Genomic DNA, 18553 nt, shown 5'->3' with positions numbered 1-18553 from the left:
ATAACCAACTATCTTCATGTCCTCTATAGACCGATTCCGTACCGGTTTCATGGTCGCAGCCTACGTATTTCCTGTAGGCGGACTCGACGTAGCTGCGGGGGTAAAACCCTCACCAGGCGCACATCTTCCACTACAGTGAACGGCAGAGGGACTGATGTTAGTTTGCCTCAAACTTTACTCCTTTACCTGCTTTTTTACTAACACTAACATTACAAAGATGCCCAGAACATCGAGATGAACCTGTGTAGTTTATGGCTGCTCCAACAGTAGTGGCAACATAACAAATAAAATAAAACGGTCTAATATCCACCGCGATGGCTGAGACCAGAGCCATTGAGCAATGGTTGAGACAAAGCAGTGAAAGATACATAACGCCAGTCTTACCCAATACCAAATATTTCTGTTTTATTAACACAAGGCTGCTGTACTTTATACCTCATACTTTAAATGCTTAGTATGAGGTATAAAATACAGCAGCCTTGTGTTCATAAAACAGAAAGATTGGGTATTGGGTAAGACTGAAATTATGTATCTTGCAGGATTCTCCACTGCTTTGTCTCAACCATTACTCAATGGCTCTGGTCTCAGCCATCGCGGTGGATATTAGACATTCCGTTTTATTTTATTTGTTATGTTGCCACTACTGTTGGAGCAGCCATAAACTACACAGGTTCATCTCGATGTTCTGGGCATCTTTGTAATGTTAGTGTTAGTAAAAAAGCAGGTAAAGGAGTAAAGTTTGAGGCAAACTAACATCAGTCACTCTGCCGTTCACTGTAGTGGAAGATGTGCGCCTGGTGAGGGTTTTACCCCCGCAGCTACGTCGAGTCCGCCTACAGGAAATACGTAGGCTGCGACCATGAAACCGGTACGGAATCGGTCTATAGGCCTAGTTCCAACCTCAGCATCCTTCTACCTTCTATAATACTCACTCCAGTCCTCTGTACATGTCCAAACCATCAGTCTGGCCTCTCTGGCTTTATTTCCAAAACATCTAACATGCGCCGTCCCTGTAATGTACTTGTTCCTGATCCTATCCATCCTTGATACTCCCAGAGAGAACCACAACAGGGTCTCTGCTACCCCCAGCTCTACTTCCTGACTTTTCTTCAGTGCGACTGACTGTCTCTAAAAAACCTTCAAAATAGCTGGTCTCACCACCATCTTGTACACCTTCCCTTTCATTCTTGCTGATACTTTCCTATCAGTCAGTACTCAGTAGAGCTCTCGTCTTTGGACGACAAGGTCACGAGTCGTGCTGTACATAGTGGCAGCTGCGGCACTCCAACTCAGCAATCCATCTCCCAGGGGTCTAGCGCATTGTACCGGGGATAAAGTCCTGCGTTCTCGGCTGATACCGACAACAAGCCCCTCCGACCAACTTACTATACTGTAAAAACAGTGAAAACAGTGAACACAGCTAAATGCAGTGAGAGGGCAACGTGCCTGTGCTGGTAAACACCACCACGCTACTCTAGTGACTGAGTTCTGCTGGTATAGAGGGAAATGATTGGTACAAAAATGTAATTATTGTTTTTTCATGTAAACACAGGAAGAGTTACATGCCTTTAAGGCCCCATCATAAGAGACATCCAGTGGTCTCTGGGGTGAGACTTAAACGGTGTCCCTTTCAGCTGCCCTACAGCAGTGATTCTTAACCATTTTAATTTCAAGGATCCACAGTTTGGTAATGCATTAGGCCACTGACCCCCATAACTCTATGAGTGTCCACTCTCAGAGTTACAGACCTGTGAGGCTATGCTCATGAAGCACATGAAGATAGTACAAAGAAGAACGTCTCTAGCTGCCACGAAAGCAACAGCTACAAAGCTACAACAAATGTTGAACAACTTCAGCTACAAAGATGAAAAGCTATATGCTGTGTAGCTTTGTATCTTTAAAGCTATATGCTGTGTAGCTTTGCATCTTTTGAATCTGCCAATGTGAACGCATCATAGTGGCCCTTTAGTTAGTGGTGACCCCCTGTAACCCCCTCAAGGACCCCCGGCCTCGAACCCCACTTATGCTGCATTCACATGGAATCAGGCAAGCGGTAGACGGCAAACCGGACTTCATTTTTGTGGACGGTAAACGGAACATGCAGGACGGCGCGGCAGCCTAGCAGCCAGACGGTAAAGGCAGACGGCATGTTAAAATATTTAATCTTTTTTTACCTGATTGCCTGATTCCATGTGAATGCAGCATTAGAGAACTACTGGCCTACAGCCTAATGAGCCCATCTCAGTAAATAATGCATTGATATTAAAAAGTACTTTGTAATTTACACTTTTGAATACTAAAATATTTTTAAAGCAAATAATGAAGTACTTTATCTCAAGTACAAATTTGACCGAGCAACTTTCACTGTAATTGAGTAATATTTTAGTTAGTCCATCACTTATTACAACCAGACACAAAACAGGTGATTAGTTTCTGGTAAACATGCATATTTCTTCCTTTCTTTCTTGGTCTCTTGGATGCTCTAGATCTGCAATAAATAAATTCGGACAACTTGGGGACCAACTGGCATCTTCCAAATACCTTCCTAGAGGCCATAAGAGACGTAACGAAGCACGTGTTCGGCTGCTGGCCTTAATTACATTTAATGCATATGAGAGCAGAGCAGGCCATCTATCACATCTGTTCACTAGACCTTCAGCTAACCTACGCCATGGTTCACTGTAGCAAACACTGCTAATAATAATAATAATAGCACATGTTGGAGAGGGTAAACACAAAACACAACGTATTTTTAGCACTGCAACAGTTCATCTATTGGCTAGGCTCTAATAAGGCCATAACAAAGAGGGGAGACCAGATGGAGTTAAATCAGCAAAAAGGTATTTTATTATGTGTTCTAAAAACGGATTGATAAATGTTAATTTTAAGAAATAATTGATCCTATTTTGGGCATGATATTGTAGCATCTCTGTCGGGTGGAAACCTCATGTCCAAAACTGTTACTTTTCAGGATTCAAATTCAAATGTAGCAAAATAGGAGATCTACAAGCTCAAAGTGTATTGCTAATTTTGCGTGAAGCTGTATGACGAAAAGTAAAAAAATCTTCATAGACAGCAAGCTCACAAGGGGGCGAGATGTGACGCCTTGTGAGCTTGTAGATCGGCTATTTTAACAATTTTTGACACCATTATGTGGCAAAGCATAAAATGGGTGGTTAATCCTTTTTTAATACATTTTATTATTTGTATTAACAAAAAAGTAATCGATAGAATAATCGTTTGTCGAAAGTTGCCGTCCCAAATTGGTCAAAGTGTCAGTGAAGCATCTCTCTCATTCTAGAAGAATGCTGTAATACTTCCTGATCACACAGGGTTATGGTGAGCTTATAGTATATATGGCTTTGTAGTAGTATACCGCTTTACAGTATAGCTTATAGGCAATATAGCTTATCCCAATAAGGCGGTCCGCGGGCCAAATCCGGCCCGCTAATCAAGTTGGACCGGCTGGCAGAAGAATTCTAAATGTGAGCTTACCATAATCACAGTAATCCTTAATCATATTCCAGCATATTCAAGGGTTTTGGAGACATGAGACAGAGTCCATGCAGTCATTTTCAGTAGAGCATTGCAGCGGGAGCGTGCGCGCGTGTGTATGTGTGTGCCTGCGTGCGTGCGTGCGTGCGTGCGTGCGTGTGTGTTTGTGTGTGTGTGTGTGTGTGTGTGTGTGTGTGTGTGTGTGTGTGTGTGTGTGTGTTTGTGCGTGCGTGCGTGTGTCCAGCTGATGGTCGTTGACCATCATTAATGGAAGGCAATTGTGTTGCTGCACTGTAAACTGAAAATATGGTAGCGCGTTGTCAAGTGTAGGCCTACATATGAGATTGATAGCTCAGGGGGGCAGTCCGGCCCCCTGGACAATTTATATTATACTATACCATACTATATGGGTTTATATACAGCTTTACAGTATATAGATTTATAGCTTATATGGGTTTACATTTACAACAGTGTACCTCCCACGCAACATCTCTCTATCAGAAAACATAACAGGGTGCCACATGATGTATGACAACTATGCAATGATGACACTAAGTAGCCTACATACATTTACTCATGTACTGTACTTAAAGGACCACTTCACCACTTTTCAACCTATATTCATATAATAGGTCCTCACGAATAATCATGAAAAATGGCGCAATATTTTTCTACTCGGTCTGTGTCTCAAAGGAGGGCTGTGGGCAGTTCAGAAACCGTCTTCCAGTGACATCATCGATGGGGAATACAAGCTAATAGAAACTGCAGGCTTTCTAGTCCTGAAAAGTTGCAATCCGAAAATGGAAGCCATCGTTCTCACGATAATGAAAATCTAGACATTTTTGTACAAAGATCTTGTTTAAAAAATAATTTGCCTAATGATGATGTCACTGGAAGACGGTTTCTAAACTGCCCACAGCCCTCCTATGAGACACAGACTGAGTAGAAACAAATCGTGCCATTTTATCGTGATTATTAGTGAGGACCTATTATATGAAGTTAGGTTGAAAAGTGGTGAAGTGGTCCTTTAAGAAATACTTTGGATAACAAGTGATGAAACAAAACAAAAACAAACAAAACTAAATTTAAACTGGAACACTATAAAAGCAAAACTGAAGCTGATAAATATTTGTGGGGTTCTCTCGTTTCTCTTTTCTCTCTCAGATCAGGTCTCCCGACCCGATATGAAAATGAGATCATAAGGTAAACCAAGGGTTCCCAAACTTTGCCAGGTCGCTAACCCTTCATATAATGATATTTGAACTGGGGACCCCCCACCCTGACAATCACTTGGAATATAGGCTTTACATTTAGTTTGACTCAGTTCCCCAGATAACTATTGTGAAAATAGACGATCTACAACTCATAACGCCTCGAAGAGCTTGTAGACTTTTACAATTACAATTTATGTCATATTTGCCAATTTGGTATATTTTAAAAGTCATTAGATTGTAACTGCAGATAACTTGTACACACTGCATACTGGCACTGCATGTTGGTTTGTTTACTGTTGAGTGAGAAAACTATGTTGCACATTAAGCTAATCATCTGGGGACCTCCCAAAATAATTTGGGGACGGGGACCCCCAGGAGGTTGGTCCCACACTGGGGATGGGGACCCCCAGGAGGTTCGTCCCCAAATTATTTTGGGAGGTCCTGTGGGACCAACCTCCTGGGGGTCCCCATCCCCACTGTGGGACCAACCTCCTGGGGGTCCCCATCCCCAGTGTGGGACCAACCTCCTGGGGGTCCCCATCCCCACTGTGGGACCAACCTCCTGGGGGTCCCCGTCCCCACTGTGGGACCAACCTCCTGGGGGTCCCCATCCCCACTGTGGGACCAACCTCCTGGGGGTCCCCGTCCCCACTGTGGGACCAACCTCCTGGGGGTCCCCATCCCCACTGTGGGACCAACCTCCTGGGGGTCCCCGTCCCCACTGTGGGACCAACCTCCTGGGGGTCCCCGTCCCCACTGTGGGACCAACCTCCTGGGGGTCCCCGTCCCCAGTGTGGGACCAACCTCCTGGGGGTCCCCAACCCCAGTGTGGGACGAACCTCCTGGGGGTCCCCATCCCCACTGTGGGACCAACCTCCTGGGGGTCCCCGTCCCCAGTGTGGGACCAACCTCCTGGGGGTCCCCAACCCCAGTGTGGGACGAACCTCCTGGGGGTCCCCATCCCCACTGTGGGACCAACCTCCTGGGGGTCCCCGTCCCCAGTGTGGGACGAACCTCCTGGGGGTCTCCATCCCCACTGTGGGACCAACCTCCTGGGGGTCCCCGTCCCCAGTGTGGGACCAACCTCCTGGGGGTCCCCAACCCCACTGTGGGACCAACCTCCTGGGGGTCCCCGTCCCCAGTGTGGGACCAACCTCCTGGGGGTCCCCAACCCCACTGTGGGACCAACCTCCTGGGGGTCCCCAACCCCACTGTGGGACCAACCTCCTGGGGGTCCCCAACCCCACTGTGGGACCAACCTCCTGGGGGTCCCCAACCCCAGTGTGGGACCAACCTCCTGGGGGTCCCCAACCCCAGTGTGGGAACCACTGAGGTAGACAACAATGAGTTTGATTTGGTGCAGCTCCGCAACGAGTGGGACTCGGAGAGCTGCATGACGTAATGATTCGAACACAAACTGTGTGCTGGACGAAGGGGGGGGGGGGGGTCATGGTTAATCACACACTGGGGCCATGCATGCAACGCAGCGCGTTCACTGCAATGACACTGTTACAATGCAAAGGAAACATGAGCTGCTATTATGCTGTCTTACTTATAAAGGACAATGACGCTAATGAAAGGACCAGCAGAGGGAATTCCCTGTCCCCAAACATCCAATGCAGAAAGACCAACACAAACTACTACTGCGCTCTGTTCATGGATTTATACAAAAGCACTGATTAGCATGCATTTTCATTTCAAGGACACCCAGTTTTATATTAATTAAATTATATGTTGACTCCTTTTTTTATCTCTGGGATCTTAATCTACACTGTAAAATCCTCAGTGTTAAAGGGGTCATTTTAGGCCCAGGCGGTGGCGTAACCGTCTGGGCACCCGACTGGTAATCCAGTCGCAGTGTGCCGCGGGTTCGACTCCCGAGCCCGACACGGCCTTTACTGCATGTCATCCCCCCATCTCTCTCCCGTTTCCTGTCTGTCCCTTCAAAAACCAATAAAAGGCGTAAGCCGCAAAAAAATATCTTTAAAAAAAAGAAAAAGGGGTCATTTTAACATTTACTTGTGTGCATCCCAGACAGGTTTAATATGCTTGATATAATATATACTGTAGATATATAAGTTTTATCAGTCCCCAGAACTACATGTTGAGAACCAGTGGTCTAAAGAAATTCTACCCTAATTTACCAAAAAATTTAAATCCCCTTTTTTTCATAGATTCAGTTCTTCTGCCATTCTCATGTCCCTCCACTTAAGAATTAAGAACATCACTCACTGGATTATAATTCTCCATAATCCTGTTTAAAGGGCACTGTATTTACAAGCACTAATTTAAATTAGCAAGAATAAACACTTTAATTTACAATGTCACACCAATGTCCATCACAAACTGGTCTTTGAAACAGGCTCTTAAAGGAGTAGTTCACCCAAAAGAATACTTATTTTCTATCAATTACACACCCTATGAAGCCCTGAAATCATGGAGATTTATTGCGACAGTATAGGGCGCAGATTACTAGGAGAACTTGCAAAACATGTCAGTCGTTCTGTCACACCACCATATATGGCCATCAGTCCCGCACGCCTCGTGACACATCACGCCACCATATATGGCCGTCAGTCCATCACGCCTCGTGACACGCTCCATATGGCCATATCCATATATGACGATCACGACACTGACCTTATCAAACCCTGGATAGTCATACATGGAGATGAGTGGATCATCACCTAGATCTGCATGGAGCTGGCCAGCAACTCTTCATCTGACCTCAAACCTCAAACCCTTAGATCTCCATATACAGTATGGAGCTGACCTGTTCTGATATTCCATATGTTGATCCTTCCCCATCCGTCCTTCCTCTTTGATGTCTCACTTTTGACTGATACCTGTCTATTCAAACTCTAGACGGGCCCGCCCCAAAGTTATTAGTGCAGCCGCACCCGGCAGCCGGAAAAAACTAGAGTTCTCAACAGGCCCGAAAATTAAGGCTCATCAAACCCTGTACACTCAAGACACTGCCCCCGCTGCCACCCTTAGATCTCCATATATGGAGCTGACCTATTCTGACATTCCATTATGTTGATCTGACCTCATCAAACCCTGTACACTCAAGACACGCTCCATATATGCAGTACAGAATTCTTTCCATATGTTGATCTGACCCCACCATGCCAAAGCGCCAGCACTCACCCAGCAGTAAATGGTGCAATTATATAGCGCCTTTATCCAAAGCGCTTTACATAGATTGTGCATCAATTCACCCATTCACACAAACATTCATACACTGATGGCTGCAGAAACCATGCAAGGCACCAACCAGCACATCAGGAGCAATTTAGGGTTCAGTGTCTTGCTCAAGGACACTTCGACACTAACTCTGAAAGCAGTCTGCCGGCGTCACCCAGGCGGATGCGTGCACGCGAACTGTCGCTTCTCGCCCTCAGGGCATCTTACTGGTTAACCTGCTTTCTATCCCTTTCCCTTTGGCTCTAACTATACTTTCTCTTCTCAAGGAAAATGACAAACTGATGGAGTGTACATGTAAAAAAAACAAATTCAACCACTTATTTACCCATGTACACCTGTGGCGTGACAAATAAAACCGATTCTGAGCTAAATCAACTGTCTACATTCATTGCAATGCAGTTTTATTCAGTGTTTGATTACCTGGCAAATAAAATAAAGCTACACCGGATATTGTTGCAGTAACATTTTTCCAATCCTCTCTTCCCCCCCCGGAGCAATAACAGTTTGATATAAAACTGAAGGGGCAGGTTCAAATCCCCTCCCTTCCTCCGTAGTTGTATCAAGGAAACAGCGGGTGTGTGGGCGAGGGAGATACAGTGGTAATAAAGCATAAACCCATTGAGAACATTCAGACCATGCTGACACTAGCATCATCATACAGACAGTGCTCTCTAAACCACACAAGGGACCGCCAAATTTATATCATACCGCTTCTCTCAATGTGGCGTCCGTCCGGGGACCACCAGGGGTCCAAAATGGACTATTACGTGTCTGTAACTGAGTGTGTACACAATGGAACCAAATGGACCTGGTTCCATTTGCACACTCAGAGTTAAATTGTACATTGTACAGTGTAGTTTGGGCTCCCAATAAATAAAAAGTGGTGTCAAATGGGGACCATGGCCTGTTGCATATCAAACTGGGGGTCCTTAAAAAATAAATAAAAAGAGGTTAAGAATCAGTGATTTACACTCACTACAATCCTGGAACATGACACAGATCAGTCATCTTTTGCATTTGTGTACAGTACAGTACATGAAGGAGGACATCAAGTTTACAACACATTTGAGAGGAGATGATGGGAGCTCTGTTCCGTGTACTCAAGAGCTGGAGAGACAGGGAGACCGCTGTTTAAAGAACCATATACAAACACTCTTGCAATGGTTACTATGAGCATATAGAGCTATTTGAAACGTAATTAAAACAAGAATTTAATCAGGTAGCCTAACAGTACCTTAAACTACACTAATTTAAAACTCAACTCACTTTCACACTTCGCTATAATCACTGTTGATCTGGACAGGATTTTGACCCACGACTTGAAAACCTATATTCACAACATCCCAGACATGAAAATCATATCAAATCGGGTATGATGGTCAATTGCATATCAAACTGCTCTTTTTTGGTTTATTTACAGTTTTAGATTAACAATTTTAGAATGGCTTTGAATATCTGTGATAGGCCTACTGATTTTACAGTATAGATACCATGGGCATATATTAATTTCACCACTATTATTATTATTATTATTATTATCATCATCAACATCATCATCATAACAATGACAGCTATACCACCATTTTTGGACAAATAGGCCTACATCCCACTTTTTAGAGACAACATCCTGCAGTTTAGTTAAGAGGCGGCTCATATTTTAAATCAGTATAGTAATAATACTGTAATAATTTAATTTAAATATAAGCTCCATCACTCTTTGGTTGAGTCTGGGGTTTGTTTCACAATACAATCATCCGTTTAGTTGTGTAACTTAGTTAAATGTACATGCGATTGTAAATGCAAATGGACACTGAGTCTCAAAGATAAATGAACACTGCATGGCAATTTCATAGTGTAGCCTACATGGAAAACAGTACAGCAGCAAAGGGTTAATGTTCAGGCGCGTAAATACCGTTCAATGGTCGGAAATGCTTGTGCGTGTGAAGAAGCATCTAAGTTCAACAAGGATCCGTTTCGTATGATCAACAGATATTACACTGCAATGTGCAATCAATGACCGCCCAATAATGACACTGCAGTAACGCAATAATAAAATATAAAGCTGATAGCCTGATATAATAAGGTGGATTTGTCATTTGTCGGAGAGCTCATGGGGGTGATAGGCTACATCATGCATGGGTGACGCGACTGACTGCCTTACAGTAGATTTTAACACAATAAAATAAACATTAAACAAATAAAACTATATCCACTAAAGTATGTTTTTCCTCACAGCTAGCCTATATGGATATTGAATATGAGCTATTGTCAGCCATAGCTGCTGGCAGCTAAGCTACAACTGAGCTGGCCCCGCTCGCTCCCAGTCCCAGCATATTGGATCGGTGTATAATATGTAGTGTTCTTGGAACGTTGTGGTTGTAAATACATGGAATTAAATGCAGCGTGTGCAGACGCATCAAATGCAGTCTATATGGACGGCGGGCTGAAAGACAATAATGTCTCTCTCGTCCGACAGAACAGACGCTGCTACATTGTAGCGATCCGTCCCGTTCTGCTGTTCACAACAATGATCCAACAGACCAACACTCAACGCCACAGTGACCACACAATACGTCCCGATCGATAATCGCACCGGCGTGCGATCCGATCGTTCTTCGATAACGGCGTATTTTCACAATAACAAAAAAAATGCGGGGCGAAATCTTGTTTTTTTCAAGTATTCACATTAAATAAAATCGTCCCCATACAACACATAGCCCTCAGTCAAGCTCTGTGTGTTAGAGAGAGGCTATAACTCCGCCTTCTTCTTCTTGTTCAGGCGGCCTCGGTCTCCTAATGGAGCAACAAAGCTGTCAAACAGACTGTTAATACGGCGATATAGCAGCGTTATTGCGGTGCAAAGCCCACCAGAACCCCCGCGACCCACAGGAGCCCGCTCACCTGCCGTGGAACCAGTCCTTGCATTCGTCGCACTCGATCATAAACTGCGTTACGTCGTAAGGTAATCTGCAGATGCAATACACGGGTACAGTCGCCATGTTCATGAACTAAAAACTACGTCGGACGGAGACGGAGGGGCCACGGCGGGCAGGCGCCTACCGCCCGTCCTAAAACAATAATATACACAATATGACGATGATGAGGAGGAGGGTGATGATGAGGAGGGTCCGTCCCGACGCTGCTGGACATGCAGCCTTTATTCCTTTCTTTTCTTTAGCAATAAATCCACAGGATCTTCCTCATCTCATGTCTTCAGCCTCTCCAATCCAGCCAACACACCGACCGAGCGAGTAGCCTAGCAGAGAGCAGAGCGCGGAGCAGAGCGCAGCACAGCACAGCGGACCCAGCGTTGCATTCACAAGAATAATCCCCGCTGGAGGAGCGAGGTCCTCCAATGCATTATCGTGTATGTGTCAGTGTTGTGCGTGTGTGTACTCTGTACGGTGTGTGTGTGTGTACTGTGTTTGTGTGTCAGTGACGGTGCGCGCGTGTTTGTCAGTGTGTGCGAGTGCATGTGCCCCCCGGTGACTCTACGGCGGTGAAAACGCTCACACGAGAGAAAGAAACCAATAACCACGAGAAGAAAAATGTATCCTCAGTCTCGACTCTCGTACAAAAAAGAAAAAGTTACGTCATAATGCCAGACACCCCAAGTGGTCCCGAAATGTGATGAATGAATCCAGCTGATCACTAGAATCACTGCAGTAATGTGTACTGATCTGGATTTACAGGCATATATATATATATATATATATATATATATATATATATATATATATATATATATATAATATATATAGCCTACATAGGACAGTGGTTCTCAACATGTGGGTCAATACAGGGTATCAGCACATTTCTAAAGTGACAATTTAAGCACTTATTTTATTAAACCTCTAAAATGAAAAATGTCATTGTGTCAAATGTAATCAACAAACTGTAGGCCTATACTTATAAGGACATGACCTTTTTTAATGGTGAAATGAAAAGTAGGCTAAATTAGTATAAAACAACCAACTTGGTCAAACATATTTTCTTTTTATTTCTCAATATTCTTTTATCCTGGGCTCTACACTCCCTCTGCCAACCTGGGGAGAGCAACGGACTGACCTCTATACCTTCAGTGCATGATGGGGGAGGCTCCCCCCTGTCAGGTGAAAAGAAGCAGCTTGGACTATAGCTGCTTCTTTTCACATGACAGGGGGAGGTTTCCCTGGTTGGATGTATACGCACGTGTGACCAGTTCCTTTCCCCTCCATCAGGTGCCCTGGATGACCAGGGGGAAAGCAGTTTAGAGACCAGGATTACGGCATTTGTTTTGTGAGGAGACCTATAGACTAGAGACACGGGGAGAACATGCAAACTCCACAGAGAAAGGCCCTTTCGCCAACCCCACCTAGAGAACACACCCCCAGCGCCCACAGTGTCCCTAGTGGGAATTGAACCCAGGACCTTTTAGCTGTGAGGCGACAGCACTACAGACTGTAACACTGTATGTGTGACCCCTTTCACACATATTTCATGGGCGCATTAGTACTTTAACTCTAGTACAAATTTGACAGAGCAAATTTAACTTAGATGAGTAATATTTATCAGGAGTATCTATAGGCCTACTTTAGTATAGCGCATACTTTAGTATGAGAGCCACACATCAGAAAAAACTAATTAATTGTCCAAACGACACATTTGAAAACTAGAGGGGACCACACATTTTCTGTTGTAGCCCTTAAGTAATATCTACCTTTCCATATCAAATTGGCCCCTACTGTTGAAACCTTTAAATGCTGCCTTAACTATAATTTTTATACATTGGCTTTTAATCCAGCTTGAACTATAGTCTCCTTGCTGGTAGTTGATGTTTCACTTTTTTGGGTTCTTATTTTTAATTTGATTTATTTTGTATTATTTTATGTATTACTTTTAATTATTGTTTTTTATGTATTTTCTGTCACGGTGTGCAGGTGTTAGGACCCAAGTGCAGGAAACTCAAACAAAGGCAGGACAAGAAGATCACATAAACTTGACTTTACTTGGTAAATGACATACGAAAACAGAAGTACATACACTGAACATAAAACCTGACACTAACTTAAGATCCAGCACTGAACAAACACAAGGCAGAGTTTAAATAGTCACTGGAGCTCATCACCCAACCTGGCTCAGCTGGTCCCTACAGGTGATGGCTATGGCAAGCCGTTTTAACATTTAATCGCTAGACTGGATATGTATTCCAGATATCTGTAATTCAGTTCTTCCTAGTCAAAACTAACGTTTCAGATATCCACAATGACATTCATCCTATCCAAAACTGTAATTTAAGATATCCACAAGGACATTTTTCCTATCCAAAATTACCATTTGAGATATCCATATTGTCATTCCTCCTAGGAGAAATGACGTCACTTTTTCCATTCATGTGTATTGGGCTTTTGGTTTTGGATATCCGTAACTGCATTCTGGATATCTAAAATCAACATGCTGGATATCTATAATTAAATTCTTACTAGGACAAACTTATGGCAAGCCGTTTTAACATTTAATCAAACCACCCTCCTATCTGTAATATATGTTTTAGATATCCAAAACCATGTTTCTCCTAGTCAAAACTGCATTCTCACTAGCCATAATTGTAATTAAAGATATCCATAATAACATTCTTACTAGTACAAATAGTATTTCAAGATATCTAGAATTAAATTTCTCCTAATCAAAATTCTATTTAAGATATCTTTAAATAATTTAAATAATATAAGTGGCTGTTTTAACATTTAATCGCTAGACTGGATATGTATTCCAGATATCTGTAATTCAGTTATTCCTAGTCAAAACTAACGTTTCAGATATCCACAATGACATTCCTCCTATCCAAAACTGTAATTTAAGATATCCACAAGGACATTTTTCCTATCCAAAATTACCATTTGAGATATCCATATTGTCATTCCACCTAGGAGAAATGACGTCACTTTTTCCATTCATGTGTATTGGGCTTTTAGTTTTGGATATCCGTAACTGCATTCTGGATATCTAAAATCAACATTCTGGATATCTATAATTAAATTCTTACTAGGACAAACTACCATTTCAGATATCTACAATGCAATTCTTACTAGGATAAACTACCATTTCAGATATCTACAATGCAATTATTACTAGGAGAAACTACCATTACAGATATCTAAAATTCCAAAAACATTACAGACATCCATAATTATATTGTGTATATCCAAAAATACATTGTGACTAGTACAAATTTAATTATGGATATCTGCAATTCATATTATGACTAGTAAAAATGTAGTTTTGGATATTTGGATATAATTTCTCCTAGGAAGAATGAAGTTATGACTATCTGAAACTAAAAGCCCAATACACATGAATGAAAAAAGTGATGTAATTCCTCCTAGGAAGAACTTAATTTCTCCTAGGAAGAACTTAGTTTCTCCTAGGAAGAATGACAGTTGATAGGAGTAATGTTAATTTTGACTAGGAAGATATCCTCAAGATATCCTGAATTACAATTTCTACTAGCAAGAATGCAGTTCTGACTAGGAGAAACATGGTTTTGGATATCTAAAACATATACATATAGGAGGGTGGTTTGATTAAATGTTAAAACGGCTTGCCATAGATGGCACTCAGGGCAATCAGAGTCAGAGGAGCAGGACTTGGGAGAGACAGAGGACAATCATGGACAAACGGAGGACGTGACCATGACATTTTCTTTTGTGCAGCACTTTGGAAACCTTGTGTTTGTGAAATGTGTTATATAAATAATTTAATTGATTGGGTACTTTGAAGTACTGAAGTTGAGTACTTTGTCCACTCCTGGTTCAATACCAACAATACCATTATTACAAATCTCAATAATTAACATTCTCAAACGGTCAAACCTCACTAGTCACTACCTCAGGTTATGACATCTTTCAGTTTTAGGCTAGTTTGGTTGCCATCTGTTGCCCTCTAGTGGATGCCTCCAGTATAAGCTTAATGCCCTGCGCTGCTCTGGGTGAAAGGTCTAGCTTTCTAATATCAATATCATTGCTCTCTGACAGAAACCTCATATCTCCAAATTTTAACTTTTTAAGTTAATTTTCTTTACTGATCTATACAGCCTTGATACGTTGCAAGCTTGTTATATGTTCTATTTTAAGTATATTAATCATTGTTGTGGAGTGTTAACAAGAGCTTGTGTGACTAAATAATAAACTACAGTGGCTCCATTAGAACACAATATCCTTTGTTCATTTCTTGAAAAGTAACCGTTTTGGACATATGAGTATGTGTTGACAGTAGCAATATGATAGTTAATTAATGTAAATATCGCAATTCCAAATTTCCCCAAATCGGACTGTTATATAGCACCACCAGCAAGCCAATTTTTGTAAAACACTTTTTAACATCATGCAAATCGGTAAACCACGTACCCGCTAGCAAATCATGATCAAGATGATTTGTCAGTCAGATTTTTCCATCCCGAATCTCCCGATGACTAAGATTGGCTTCCAAAGTTAGCAATAAGTGGTCCATTTAGAACAAAATCATGAACCATTGTCGTAAAACCTTGCACGCACATTCCCACTGGGCCAAGGAAGAAATGCCAACCTACATTTTTCAGAAGAGAGAGCTTCAAACTCTCCAGGACTCTCTGTCGCATCTTCTCCACCTTGACAACCAACTCTGTCTAGAGAGAGAGAAAGAGGGAGAGAGAGTAAATAAACTTTTCAGCAAATAAAATTGGTGTAGAGGGAAAAAGGAGTGGGCCAAATACATGCTATACTACAAAGTATATAGAGTTTTAGGTGACTAAGACAACCCGATATGAACTCACAATAGAACAGCAACATTTAAACGTTACTTTACACTATTCATTCAATGAATACATGTGGTTGTCACAGCAGCATCATCTTCTCCAGTTTCTGCAGGCTCCTCCTCTTCATCTTCCTCCTCATCTTCCTCCTCCTCACCCTCTTCAGCATCAGTGTCTTGTTTTTCTCATTTGACCTGTGACCTATGGTCCCAACAGCCTAACAACACGCTAACCATTTGACCTTTAACCCCGCTGGTAGTAAAACTGTGACCAAAATCTAAACAAAATCTCTTCCTCGTTAGCCAGATATTAATTAATAAATTATCTTAAAAGCTTGGAAACAAACATTATTTCTGAAGGAATACACTCAAAGGACCACAGTGGAAACTAGAACTGCACTCTGTCGAATGCATACTTGCTTGTTGCACACTGCGCAAGCACTTTCGACCACTACAAACTGTCAAATCTCAGTAATGACTACTTGTGCCTGATACGGCAGTGGTGCCAGAGGAAATATAGGAGCATTACCTTTAATCCTCCCAACACTAAAACATATATCGTCGTTACGTCGCCATCGAAAACCAATTACACTTGTCTCTGCCATTGGGTCCTTTAATCCACCTCTTTATTACGTCATCATTGAGAGCTAGTTATACCAGTGCCGGGTGGATTAAAGGAACTGCCTCTTGTAATTTGTAAGTTGATTAGCGGTATACTGTGGTTACTTTGCACCGTATGCACCGTCCCAGCATTTTCGATGCGTATGCAGTGTGCACCGTCCCAGCATTTTCGATGCGTATGCACCGTCCCAGCAAAATGATGTAATGACTAGTTGTGCCTGATAAAACCAATGATTTTCGATGGTGGTGACGTAATGACGATATGTTTTAGTCTCGGGAGGATTAAAGGTAATGCTCCTATGTATACATGTATGTAATCTGGCACCACTGCCGTATCAGGCACAAGTAGTCATTACGTCATTTGCTGGGACGGTGCATACGCATCAAAAGTGCTGGGGCGGTGCATACGCATCAAAAGAGATTCTGTATATTGAAGACGCTGTCTGTGGCTGCAGACACCTGAATGCTGGGGCTGTCCTCTGTGCCACCAGCAGCCTGGGCAGCTTTCTCTGCCTCTGCAGCCTGCCTGCTGCTTGGCCTTCATCACCGCCTTCACAGCAGCCAGGCAAGACTTGGCCTCTGCATTTGTGCCTGCTCAATCCCTTTGGAGCAGCAGTGGGAGGTGGTTTCTAAGGAAAGCACAAATTGGCTTAAAGTAATAGCAAATATAACATGGCAGCAGAATTGTTTCATGAACACCTCACCATGCCAATAGCGGGCGGCATAGATCAGTATATTGGACCAATCGTTCATTTTGTGATAAAAGCGTTGATAGATATGTTGGGAACAAAACTGGATATTGGGCCATCCCAAATTCTCATACTGGTGGGCGTGGCAGCCATTTTTCAAAATGGCCACCAGCGGTTGGTCAAATCTTCCTAAATGGCACTCGAAGCAGCTACAATATTTACTGTAGGAGGCTGAAATGTTGCATGAAGGTCAAGTGCTTTCATACCAATTGGCAAATGCAATGGGAGTGGCCTATCATAAAATGGTGCATAACTTCCAAGTAGACATACAAATTTGTACATTTTCTTTTTTTTTTGAAAGGTTGGTCATGACCCAAAGAACAACCGAGTCATCTGGTCATCTTCCAAAAAGGGGGTAAACTTGACTATCGACACTTTGCACGCATCTTGTGGCCCCAGGTCCATTTTCAGGGCCGTTGTCGGCAATGAGAGACACCAGGATTCTTGTGTGGTTTCCTTAAAAATGTATTTGTCTTTTATTTTCCACATGACAGAATGACAAACATTAATTCTAGGCCCAAAATAAAGACAAACAGAACTGAACTTGACATCAAGACTGCACTAACCAAAATGAGGCATGAGGGGAACATATATATAGTGGGTGATCAAACCACTATTGACACACAGGGGAAGACAAATAACATTTAAACATACCTGTACTACAAATCACTACAACACGTCACTAAATCATAAACAAAAGAAACATAATTAAACTGAAATATCAAAATGCATTTCTTCAAAATCATTATAAATTCAAACATAAATCCCTGCCCAACCCCAATGCAAAGGGGACATGGTGCAGTCCAATTACCCAGCTCCATAAGCCAATCTGAAGCAGCTGGCCCTTCTTTCCGTGACCAGCCATTTAAACTTCAGTACTCAAAACAAAAACATTAAATAACTCCTGATAAAACAACTTGGCATTTGACAAAATATAACATATGCATGTGCACTTCAGTCTGTAACTTTATCACCACAATTGCAGGCCTGGATTGGCCACAGGATGTACCAGGTGACCGGGCATATGCCCACCAGAGGGTCAGCCCACCGGGCCCTGGTGGGCTGACCCTCTGGTGGGCCAAATGTTAAATTAGTTGTCTGTTGGTTGTGTATCATTTATGTTGTACTGTTAAATGTGGAGGTGTTAAGGGCTTGTATTTCAAGTATTTGTATGGGCCTCAACCCCTGAAAAGTCAGTAGAGTATCTGCGCCTGTTGGAGTGGGCCAGACTGGGCCAAATTCCACGAAAATGTCCGGGCCAAATTTCTGTCTCAGTCCATCCATACACAATTGTAATAAACAGTGTGTCATTCAACCCGTTGTGTGGTGTGTAGTCCTTTATGCATGTAGAATGTAGTAGTGCTGAAAATAAATATAAACTCAAATAAACCGAAAAAGACAAGTTTCCACCATGCTTTACCAACTTTGTGTGGCCATCATATGTGGCCCTCACATCCATCCCGGGTGAGAGTCACTTCCCAATCAATTGGAGACCCAATC

General features: G+C 42.6%; 1 protein-coding gene across 2 annotated transcripts in view; it reads right to left on the bottom strand.

Annotated features, from left to right (window-relative positions):
• Positions 1-11503, bottom strand: part of phf2 (PHD finger protein 2) — a 42852-nt gene extending 31349 nt beyond the window's left edge. For both annotated transcript variants that reach the window (XM_083771264.1, XM_083771265.1), the window contains exon 1: positions 10818-11503. In XM_083771264.1, coding sequence (XP_083627390.1) covers positions 10818-10921 — 104 coding nt within the window. In that variant the 5' untranslated portion in view covers positions 10922-11503. The remainder of the gene's footprint in view (positions 1-10817) is intronic.
• Positions 11504-18553: the final 7050 nt, after the last annotated feature.

Source organism: Protomyctophum parallelum, assembly GCF_964188405.1.
Source record: "Protomyctophum parallelum genome assembly, chromosome: 8".
Taxonomy (NCBI): domain Eukaryota; kingdom Metazoa; phylum Chordata; class Actinopteri; order Myctophiformes; family Myctophidae; genus Protomyctophum; species Protomyctophum parallelum.
Note: the sequence above shows the minus strand (reverse complement) of the source record. Positions and strands in the feature narration are given on the sequence as shown.